At 43.7% G+C, this 12,483-nt stretch overlaps 1 protein-coding gene across 1 annotated transcript in view; it reads right to left on the reverse strand.

The window, feature by feature from the left end:
- The window catches only part of LOC120017818 (secreted frizzled-related protein 5-like), a 22,789-nt gene extending 11,563 nt beyond the window's left edge, over nucleotides 1-11,226 (reverse strand). The window contains exon 1 of the mRNA XM_038960787.1: nucleotides 10,204-11,226. Coding sequence (XP_038816715.1) covers nucleotides 10,204-10,777 — 574 coding nt within the window. The 5' untranslated portion in view covers nucleotides 10,778-11,226. The remainder of the gene's footprint in view (nucleotides 1-10,203) is intronic.
- Nucleotides 11,227-12,483: the final 1,257 nt, after the last annotated feature.

The raw sequence follows: 12,483 nt of genomic DNA on the forward strand, positions 1-12,483 counted from the left end.
TGGAACACTACAGGGTTAGGGTTAGTATTATGGTCTGGAACACTACAGGGTTAGGGTTAGTATTATGGTCTGTCTGGAACACTATTAGGGTTAGGGTTAGTATTATGGTCTGGTACACTACAGGGTTAGGGTTAGTATTATGGTCTGTCTGGAACACTACAGGGTTAGGATTAGTATTATGGTCTGTCTGGAACACTACAGGGTTAGGGTTAGTATTATGGTCTGGTACACTACAGGGTTAGGGTTAGTATTATGGTCTGTCTGGAACACTACAGGGTTAGGGTTAGTATTATGGTCTGTCTGGAACACTACAGGGTTAGGGTTAGTATTATGGTCTGTCTGGAACACTACAGGGTTAGGGTTAGTATTATGGTCTGTCTGGAACACTACAGGGTTAGGGTTAGTATTATGGTCTGGTACACTACAGGGTTAGGGTTAGTATTATGGTCTGGTACACTACAGGGTTAGGGTTAGTATTATGGTCTGTTTGGAACACTACAGGGTTAGGGTTAGTATTATGGTCTGTTTGGAACACTACAGGGTTAGGGTTAGTATTATGGTCTGTCTGGTACACTACAGGGTTAAGGTTAGTATTATGGTCTGGTACACTACAGGGTTAGGGTTAGTATTATGGTCTGTTTGGAACACTACAGGGTTAGGGTTAGTATTATGGTCTGTCTGGAACACTACAGGGTTAGGGTTAGTATTATGGTCTGGTACACTACAGGGTTAGGGTTAGTATTATGGTCTGTTTGGAACACTACAGGGTTAGGGTTAGTATTATGGTCTGTCTGGAACACTACAGGGTTAAGGTTAGTATTATGGTCTGTCTGGAACACTACAGGGTTAGGGTTAGTATTATGGTCTGGAACACTACAGGGTTAGGGTTAGTATTATGGTCTGGTACACTACAGGGTTAGGGTTAGTATTATGGTCTGTCTGGAACACTACAGGGTTAGGGTTAGTAATATGGTCTGTCTGGAACACTACAGGGTTAGGGTTAGTATTATGGTCTGGAACACTACAGGGTTAGGGTTAGTATTATGGTCTCTCTGGTACACTACATGGTTAGGGTTAGTATTATGGTCTGTCTGGAACACTACAGGGTTAGGGTTAGTATTATGGTCTGGAACACTACAGGGTTAGGGTTATTAATATGGTCTGTCTGGAACACTACAGGGTTAGGGTTAGTATTATGGTCTGGAACACTACAGGGTTAGGGTTAGTATTATGGTCTGGAACACTACAGGGTTAGGGTTAGTATTATGGTCTGTCTGGAACACTACAGGGTTAGGGTTAGTATTATGGTCTGGAACACTACAGGGTTAGGGTTAGTATTATGGTCTGGAACACTACAGGGTTAGGGTTAGTATTATGGTCTGTCTGGAACACTACAGGGTTAGGGTTAGTATTATGGTCTGTCTGGAACACTACAGGGTTAGGGTTAGTATTATGGTCTGGAACACTACAGGGTTAGGGTTAGTATTATGGTCTGGAACACTACAGGGTTAGGGTTAGTATTATGGTCTGTCTGGAACACTACAGGGTTAGGGTTAGTATTATGGTCTGTCTGGAACACTACAGGGTTAGGGTTAGTATTATGGTCTGTCTGGAACACTACAGGGTTAGGGTTAGTATTATGGTCTGTCTGGAACACTACAGGGTTAGGGTTAGTATTATGGTCTGTCTGGAACACTACAGGGTTAGGGTTAGTATTATGGTCTGTTTGGAACACTACAGGGTTAGGGTTAGTATTATGGTCTGGAACACTACAGGGTTAGGGTTAGTATTATGGTCTGGTACACTACAGGGTTAGGGTTAGTATTATGGTCTGTCTGGAACACTACAGGGTTAGGGTTAGTACTATGGTCTGTCTGGAACACTACAGGGTTAGGGTTAGTATTATGGTCTGGAACACTACAGGGTTAGGGTTAGTATTATGGTCTGTTTGGAACACTACAGGGTTAGGGTTAGTATTATGGTCTGTCTGGAACACTACAGGGTTAGGGTTAGTATTATGGTCTGTCTGGAACACTACAGGGTTAGGGTTAGTATTATGGTCTGGAACACTACAGGGTTAGGGTTAGTATTATGGTCTGTTTGGAACACTACAGGGTTAGGGTTAGTATTATGGTCTGTCTGGAACACTACAGGGTTAGGGTTAGTATTATGGTCTGTTTGGAACACTACAGGGTTAGGGTTAGTATTATGGTCTGTCTGGAACACTACAGGGTTAGGGTTAGTATTATGGTCTGTCTGGAACACTATAGGGTTAGGGTTAGTATTATGGTCTGGAACACTACAGGGTTAGGGTTAGTAATATGGTCTGTCTGGAACACTACAGGGTTAGGGTTAGTATTATGGTCTGTCTGGAACACTATAGGGTTAGGGTTAGTAATATGGTCCGTCTGGAACACTACAGGGTTAGGGTTAGTATTATGGTCTGTCTGGAACACTACAGGGTTAGGGTTAGTATTATGGTCTGGAACACTACAGGGTTAGGGTTAGTAATATGGTCTGTCTGGAACACTACAGGGTTAGGGTTAGTATTATGGTCTGTCTGGAACACTACAGGGTTAGGGTTAGTATTATGGTCTGGTACACTACAGGGTTAGGGTTAGTATTATGGTCTGTCTGGAACACTACAGGGTTAGGGTTAGTAATATGGTCCGTCTGGAACACTACAGGGTTAGGGTTAGTATTATGGTCTGTCTGGAACACTATAGGGTTAGGGTTAGTATTATGGTCTGGAACACTACAGGGTTAGGGTTAGTAATATGGTCTGTCTGGAACACTACAGGGTTAGGGTTAGTATTATGGTCTGTCTGGAACACTACAGGGTTAGGGTTAGTATTATGGTCTGTCTGGAACACTATAGGGTTAGGGTTAGTAATATGGTCCGTCTGGAACACTATAGGGTTAGGGTTAGTATTATGGTCTGGAACACTACAGGGTTAGGGTTAGTAATATGGTCTGTCTGGAACACTACAGGGTTAGGGTTAGTAATATGGTCCGTCTGGAACACTACAGGGTTAGGGTTAGTATTATGGTCTGTCTGGAACACTACAGGGTTAGGGTTAGTATTATGGTCTGGAACACTACAGGGTTAGGGTTAGTATTATGGTCTGTCTGGAACACTATAGGGTTAGGGTTAGTATTATGGTCTGTCTGGAACACTATAGGGTTAGGGTTAGTAATATGGTCCGTCTGGAACACTACAGGGTTAGGGTTAGTATTATGGTCTGTCTGGAACACTACAGGGTTAGGGTTAGTATTATGGTCTGTCTGGAACACTATAGGGTTAGGGTTAGTAATATGGTCCGTCTGGAACACTATAGGGTTAGGGTTAGTATTATGGTCTGGAACACTACAGGGTTAGGGTTAGTATTATGGTCTGTCTGGAACACTACAGGGTTAGGGTTAGTATTATGGTCTGTCTGGAACACTATAGGGTTAGGGTTAGTAATATGGTCCGTCTGGAACACTATAGGGTTAGGGTTAGTATTATGGTCTGTCTGGAACACTATAGGGTTAGGGTTAGTAATATGGTCCGTCTGGAACACTATAGGGTTAGGGTTAGTAATATGGTCCGTCTGGAACACTATAGGGTTAGGGTTAGTAATATGGTCCGTCTGGAACACTATAGGGTTAGGGTTAGTAATATGGTCCGTCTGGAACACTATAGGGTTAGGGTTAGTAATATGGTCCGTCTGGAACACTATAGGGTTAGGGTTATATCAGACTAAGAGGCTCTCAGGACATCAGAGAGGCTCTGGTTCATAACAGAATGTCAGCAGCCCCTAACCTGCCTGGCTTACACTGATACGGGTTTACACTCAGTTTCACACTCACACGCACAGACACGTGCACGTTTACACAGATCAGAAGTGTAAATCACAAAAGCTCCAGCAGGATGGAGACACACAGGATGGTGCAATGTTTAATCAAAAGCTTTAAAAGGGTTTCCAGAAAAAAGTTAACAATTACATTTTCCTTAAAAATTGAACTTGGGACCAGTGTTTTAATAAATGTATGAATCCTAACATAACAGAGTAAATAATTAAATGAAACATTTATTTTAATTGTATGAATTCCACAATTTGGGAATTTCAGAATTCCGTGGTTGCCATGGCACCATTAGATAGCCTATGCAGAGAGCTCTGTAAATATTGTACATATTTGATTGTTTTAAGTGTTTTTTTTTTATCAACTCTTTTTGTTTGTGATAACTTGTTGATAGATGAACTGAAATATCTGGTGCTGACCCATGGAATTGCAGACCTGATTATGGCAAGTTGGTATTTGTCTTGGTTGGCTAGCTAGATCTGAACGATAAAACAACACCAGATCAACAACATCGGTTTTTAAGCCCCCAGACCCAGTTTCTACAGGAAGTGGACCCTGTCTGTCTGATGTCTATACCTACCTGTCTGATGTCTCTACCTCCCTGTCTGTCTGATGTCTATACCTACCTGTCTGATGTCTCTAACTCCCTGTCTGTCTGATGTCTCTACCTCCCTGTCTGTCTGATGTCTCTACCTCCCTGTCTGTCTGATGTCTCTTCCTCCCTGTCTGTCCGTACCATCTATGCTCCATCCTTTAAAGATAGTACCTTCCTGCCTATCATCTAAAGATGTGGAATACCGTCGCCCAAATACTGCCAGATCCCTATATTTGTTTTGTTAAGTAGTTTTAGGTTAATTTTGTTTTTAAAGCAAATTTGAGATTCTACTTGAAATGGAAAGTGCTATATAAAATAAATATATTATTATTATTATATCTTGGAATATCACATTTTAGGCTTGGACTTTGCAACTTTATTGTAACTATTTGACCATGAACCAGTCCTGAAATCAAATGTACACTCTGCAGTAGATACAGTCATTTGAATCGACATAGTTTTCCATATAAAAGGAGTTCAGGTTCAATTCATTCCGTTTGCTTTCCAAGGACCATGTGAAACAGTGAGTTATGGGTTATGGCTCAGCCAAGTGAACATGTCGCATAGTTGTTTCTAGTCCCATAAAAACATAACATCCATTTTCATAATGGAATATGGTCTCCATCCAAAATGGCAACCTATTCCCCAAGTAGTGCACTACATCGGCCCACATGTCTCTGGTCAAAAGTAGTGCACTACATCGGCCCACATGTCTCTGGTCAAAAGTAGTGCACTACATCGGCCCACATGTCTCTGGTCAAAAGTAGTGCACTACATAGGGAATAGGGTGTCATTTTGGACACGTCAATGCTCTACATGAGCTCAGTGTAACAGCTTCTATCCTCCTATATCATCAGCGTAGACACCGGCACACTTTCTGAATGGGCTAGCTGAGTGTGTGTGCGTATGTCTGAGTGTGTCTGGTGTGTGTGTGTGCATGCTTGTGTGTGTGTGTGTGTGTTCGTGGACACTTGCTGAATGAGTTTCCTTGAAGCGTTTGCAGACTGTTGTCGTTCAGAGTGTCTGATTAAAACAGATTAAGTCGCTCATAAGTCTTCTTTCAAAGTCACGTGATTTTATTCAGTGTGCTTTTTTCTTCACATAATCGTTTCATATATTTTTGTGTGATATGATGTGATATCCATAAAGAACATCAGAGTTAACATACAGATGTAGGATCTTCAAAACTTGTAGTGCATTTGAGGTTTTAAAACGCTTCTGCAGTTTATAATTTCCATTTTGAAATTTTACGGAAAATGTATCAACCAATACAAAAATAGCCATTGATTATAATCCATATGATAATTGACATTTCCAGGGCCTCCCGAGTAGCGCAGCAGTCTAAGGCCCTCCTTTCAGTGCTTGCTGTGTCACTACAGATCCTGGTTTGATCCCAGGATGTGTCGCAGCCGGCCGCGACTGGGAGACCCATGAGACGGCGCACAGTTGTCCCAGCATCGTCCGGGTTAGGGGAGGGTTTGGCCAGCAGGAATGTCCTTGTCCCATCGCGCTCTAGCAACTCCTGTAGTGGGCCGGGCGCAATGCATGCTGACACGGTCGCCAGGTGTACGGTGTTTCCTCTGACACATTGGTGCGGCTGGCTTCCGGGTTAAGTGGGCATTGTGTCAAGAAGTGGTGCGGCTTGGTTGGGTTGTGTTTTGGAGGACGCTTGGCTCTCGACCTTCGCCTCTCCCGAGTCCGTACAGGAGTTGCAGCGATGGGACAAGACTGTAACTACCAATTGGGTAACAAAAATTATAAATATCAAAATTTCCATTTGCTGCAGGATTAGTGGCTGCTGTAGTGGCTCAAATTAAGATCCTACATTTCTGCTCTTTCTTTGTCACTTTTAACATTTCCTTTTGGCCCCTCTTAACACTTTACATTGTCTTCCAGTCCTTCTCAGACAAGTTTGTGTGAGTCTCTTCAGTCAGTTTCTAGACTTTGTTTTAAATAGAATGTTCAGTCTGAAGTATAAAACCAGAAGGATTCTAGAACTACAGTACATAGACAGATTCTATTCATATTGCCTGAGATGGTGCACTGTAGATGAAATCCTGGTTCTTAATCGACTAACCTGGCTAGCAAAGAGTTAAAAACATAAATTAAGGAATTCATTAATTCAACATTCTCTTTCCCATTCTAACTGAAACTGGAAGGGAAGTCTCTTGTCTTGATTTTTTTTATTTCACTTTACTTCCTCACAACCTCCCCTCTCTCTGTCCCTCTCTCTGCCCCTCTCTCTGTCCCTCTCTCTGTCCCTCTCTCTGTCCCTCTCTCTGTCCCTCTCTCTGCCCCTCTCTCTGTCCCTCTCTCTGTCCCTCTCTCTGCCCCTCTCTCTGTCCCTCACTCTGTCCCTCTCTCTGTCCCTCTCTCTGTCCCTCTCTCTGCCCCTCTCTCTGTCCCTCTCTCTGTCCCTCTCTCTGTCCCTCTCTCTGCCCCTCTCTCTGTTCCTCTCTCTGTCCCTCTCTCTGTCCCTCTCTCTGTCCCTCTCTCTGCCCCTCTCTCTGTCCCTCTCTCTGCCCCTCTCTCTGTTCCTCTCTCTGTCCCTCTCTCTGTCCCTCTCTCTGTTCCTCTCTCTGTCCCTCTCTCTGTCCCTCTCTCTGCCCCTCTCTCTGTCCCTCTCTCTGTCCCTCTCTCTGCCCCTCTCTCTGTCCCTCTCTCCCTAAACTCTCTTTCCTCTCTCTCTCCTCCCTCTCGTCCCAGCTCTTTCATTCTCTTGCTAAAGCCCACTCGGTCTCTCCTTCTCACCCTCATTCTCTCCCCCCTCTTTTTCTCTCCGCCTAATGTTCCCTCTACACCCCAGTCTCTATCTTACCCCTCTCTCTCACTGACCCCCATCCCCCCTCCCTCCCTCTCTCCCCTCCCTCTCTCCCCTCCCTCCCTCCCTCCCTCCCTCCCTCCCTCCCTCCCTCCTTTTCTCTCGTTAGACTAATTCACCCTCAGTAATTAGTCAGCTAGTTAATTGGCTGTCTAACAGGCTGATCAGACAAAAGACAGAGCAGGCCTGGACACAGCAGAGACACAGCTGAGTGTGCCCTTCACACTCTATAGACTCTAAACTCACATTGACTCTCTCAAACACTGTCTCTCTCTCTCGGTAGTTGCCACACACACACACACACACACACACACACACACACACACACACACACACACACACACACACACACACACACACACACACACACACACACACACACACACACACACACACACACACACACACACACACACACACACACACACACACACACACACACACCAGGGGTCATATAGTAGTTGATTTGGGAAAAGTGTGTAATTGTTCTGTCCTGCTCTGGAGACGTAGCTGCCCTCCATGCAGCCGATTTCTTATAGGATAGCTCTGTAAAAAAATACATCTGATTTTGATATATCTTTGTATTATTTATATCTGAGGATTTGTATGGAAGCAGATAGAAGTTTAAGGTCTGTTTTCCCTGACCTAGAATACATCTACTCCTAGAGTTAAAAGCATGCTGAATGCCCGAATCTCTAAAAGTGTTTTGTAGTCCAGGAATAGTCGTTGTGTCTGGGAAACCAGCCCTACGGGTTTATCTGAACAGCGGAGGTTCCTTAGATCCTCTTATCGTACAGTCATTGTTATTTCTATTATTTAATGCACACTAACAGTTCCACAGTCTGACAGTTGAACTGAGAATGTTTTCCTGGTCTACAGTAACTTTCATTTTCATCTCTGCAATTAGAATAAATCATTGCAATATGTGACATGAAAATGTCCCCTTGGTCTTTCTTTAATGTCACACTGTTTTATAGTAGACGTTACATTGAACACATGGACATTTCGCTGTGGTGGTCTATGTATTATTTCCAGCTCTTTCATACACTAGGAGAAACACTGACTTGACTAGAGAGCATGTTGTCTGTGCTATGGGAATATAATACATTCTGATATGTAACCTGGAACGTTGTCTGTGCTATGGGAATATAATTCATTCTGATATCTAACCTGGAATGTTATCTGTGCTATGGGAATATAATACATTCTGATATGTAACCTGGAATGTTATCTGTGCTATGGGAATATAATTCATTCTGATATCTAACCTGGAACGTTATCTGTGCTATGGGAATATAATACATTCTGATATGTAACCTGGAACGTTATCTGTGCTATGGGAATATAATTCATTCTGATATCTAACCTGGAACGTTATCTGTGCTATGGGAATATAATTCATTCTGATATCTAACCTGGAATGTTATCTGTGCTATGGGAATATAATTCATTCTGATATCTAACCTGGAACGTTATCTGTGCTATGGGAATATAATTCATTCTGATATCTAACCTGGAACGTTATCTGTGCTATGGGAATATAATACATTCTGATATGTAACCTGGAACGTTATCTGTGCTATGGGAATATAATTCATTCTGATATCTAACCTGGAACGTTATCTGTGCTATGGGAATATAATTCATTCTGATATCTAACCTGGAACGTTATCTGTGCTATGGGAATATAATACATTCTGATATGTAACCTGGAACGTTATCTGTGCTATGGGAATATAATTCATTCTGATATCTAACCTGGAACGTTATCTGTGCTATGGGAATATAATTCATTCTGATATCTAACCTGGAATGTTATCTGTGCTATGGGAATATAATTCATTCTGATATCTAACCTGGAACGTTATCTGTGCTATGGGAATATAATTCATTCTGATATCTAACCTGGAACGTTATCTGTGCTATGGGAATATAATTCATTCTGATATCTAACCTGGAACGTTATCTGTGCTATGGGAATATAATTCATTCTGATATCTAACCTGGAATGTTATCTGTGCTATGGGAATATAATTCATTCTGATATCTAACCTGGAACGTTATCTGTGCTATGGGAATATAATTCATTCTGATATCTAACCTGGAACGTTATCTGTGCTATGGGAATATAATTCATTCTGATATCTAACCTGGAATGTTATCTGTGCTATGGGAATATAATTCATTCTGATATCTAACCTGGAACGTTATCTGTGCTATGGGAATATAATTCATTCTGATATCTAACCTGGAACGTTATCTGTGCTATGGGAATATAATACATTCTGATATGTAACCTGGAACGTTATCTGTGCTATGGGAATATAATTCATTCTGATATCTAACCTGGAACGTTATCTGTGCTATGGGAATATAATACATTCTGATATGTAACCTGGAACGTTATCTGTGCTATGGGAATATAATTCATTCTGATATCTAACCTGGAACGTTATCTGTGCTATGGGAATATAATTCATTCTGATATCTAACCTGGAACGTTATCTGTGCTATGGGAATATAATACATTCTGATATCTAACATGAAACGTTCCCATCTTTTCTTCTCCAGATACATCTTATGGCAGTTGCATTGACTTAAAAGGTTTATATTTGTATCTATAACTCTCAAAAATAGTTTGAGTGGTTTGTTCTTTCCTATCCAAAGGTTATACACACCTATAACAAAAATGTTACGGAAATCTTGTTCTAGAATATCTTCTGTTCCAAGCTCTGAAGCAGGAGTAAGACTGAGTGTCCTGCATGGGGGCTGGTTCTCTCGTCTACAACCAGTGTGGTGTGAAGGCACCGACCATATTCAACCTGACGCTCAACTAAATTAGTTGCAGGGAAGGGGCCGCTATCATGTCATATAGTGGCTCTCTTTCACAGTTAGTATACGGTCTCTGAATAGGGTTGTGAATAAGTTTGTGTGGTCTTACCTGGCGCCGGGGTGGCCTGGTTCCCAGCAAACTGTATGGGGATACACAGATCATTATCAATAGGAAACTTATCGCAGGTCAACATCTCCGGCCAGGGGAACCCGTATGTCTCCATAACGGGGGCACAGCTGTCCCTCACGGCCTCACACAACGAACGACACGGGTAGATGGGCCTGTCCAGACACACAGGGGCAAACAGGGAACACAGGAACACCTGTGTATCCGCATGGCATCGCTTGGCGAGGAGCGGCACCCAGCTACCCGCCTGCTGTTTGACCTCGGGCATGGTCTCGTGGTCCAGCAGGTTGGGCAGGCGCATCTTCTTGTAGCCCACGTTGTGGCAGAGGCGTAAATCGGTGGGGATGTCCACACACTGCGGCTCCTTGGTGTAGAAGCGGCCGTTGTGGAAGTTGTCCGACTGCCAGCTGTAGTAGTCGTATTCGTCAGCGGCCGAGGCGGGGGAGGTGAGGAGCAAAAGGAGGAGGGATAGTGCCACGGTGGAGAAGGGGTTAGTGAGTAGTGGTCCCCTCCGCTGCTGCCTGTTGTGGCTGTGGTTCTTTTGTCCCTGTGCCATGTTGCTCTGAGCTCTCGGAGGGAGAAAGGAGGCCCAACGTGACTCAGGGCTTCTGGAGGATAAAGGAAAACTCTTTGTGCTGAAGAAACAAACTGGAATCCTTTTTTCCTGTCCAAGAACGAGAGTAGAAGCGGAGACAGAAAACAAAAAGAAAGTGTGTATTCCTGTCTTCTTTCAACAGAGAGAAAATGAGTGTGTGTTAGTGTGTGTCCAGTCCTCTCCCCCCTGCGCTGGTAGAGCTGTGTGTCTCTGCCTCAGGTGGTCGTAAGAAGGGAGACAAGGGTCGAGGGTAAGACGAAGGGTGAGTGGAGGGGGAATGCTGTGTGTGCCTCTTTTCCGTCTCTCTAACTCTCTGTCAAACTATCTCTATTTCTCTATTGCTCTCTCCTTGCAGTTCTGTGTATCTCACTCCACAGCTGTCTCTTCCTCTGTCTCTACCTCCACCTCTCTCCTGCTCTCTCTGTCTGTGTCTAGCAGTGTGTGTGGAGCAGCTACAGTATATCAGCTAGAGGGATAGTTTTTCCCTGTCTGCTGTCAGGCCTCCTAGTAGACTGCCTCCCACTGGCCCCACACAGCTCTACCTCAGCCAATCCAAGACCAGGGGGAGGTCCTGAGAGGGGGGAAGAGATCCCCCCCTCCACCTCACCCTCTCTGGTAGACACTCCCTGAGGCAGAGAGAGGCAGGCTGAGAAGGAGAGAGAGAGAGAGAGAGAGAGAGAGAGATAGGGACATATCCTCCAAACCCAAAAGGCCTGTGGTGTTGATGGTATAATAAACAAAATGATCAAATATACAAATTAAATTCCTCTGCAGTATCATAAATAGCAGACTCCAACATTTCTTCACTGGCAATAAACACCCAAATTTCTTTCCTCAGGGCCGCAGAGTGAGAGACATGCTGCTTGAGCCCCACCCTCTTCAACATTTATATCAATGCATTTGAGAGGGCACTAGAACAGTCTGGAGCACCCGGCCTCACCATACTCGACTCGGAAATCAAATGTCTACTGTTTGCTGATGATCTGGTGCTTCTGTCACCAACCAAGGAGGGCCTACAGCAGCACCTAGATCTTCTGCACAGATTCTGTCCGACCTGGGCCCTGGCAGTAAATCTCAGTAAGACCAAAGTAATGCCCTAGAGCACACAAAGAGTTATACCTACTTCAGCCTAAACCTCAACACCACAGGTAACTTCCACTAGGCTGTGAACGATCTAAGAGACAAGGCAAGAAGGGCCTTCTATGCCATCAAAAGGAACATAAGAATGGACATCTCAATTAGGATCTGGCAAAAAATTCAATCAGTTATAGAACCCATTGCCCTCTATGGTTGTCAGGCCTGGGTTCCACTCACCAACCAATAATTCACAAAATGGGACAAACACCCAATTGAGACTCTGCATGCAGAATTCTGCAAAAATATTTTTTGTGTACAATGCAAAACCCCAAACAAGGCAGAGCAGAATTAGGACTATATCCTCTAATTATCAACATCCAGAAAACAACTGTTTACTTCTACAACCTCCTAAAAGGAAGGGATGTCCAAACATTCCAGAGAGAGAGAGAGAGAGAGAGAGAGAGAGAGAGAGAGAGAGAGAGACAGACAGACAGACAGACAGACAGACAGACAGACAGACAGACAGACAGACAGACAGACAGACAGACAGACAGACAGACAGACAGACACAGACAGACAGACACAGACAG

The sequence above is a fragment of the Salvelinus namaycush genome, chromosome 22, assembly GCF_016432855.1.
Source record: "Salvelinus namaycush isolate Seneca chromosome 22, SaNama_1.0, whole genome shotgun sequence".
Lineage (NCBI taxonomy): Eukaryota > Metazoa > Chordata > Actinopteri > Salmoniformes > Salmonidae > Salvelinus > Salvelinus namaycush.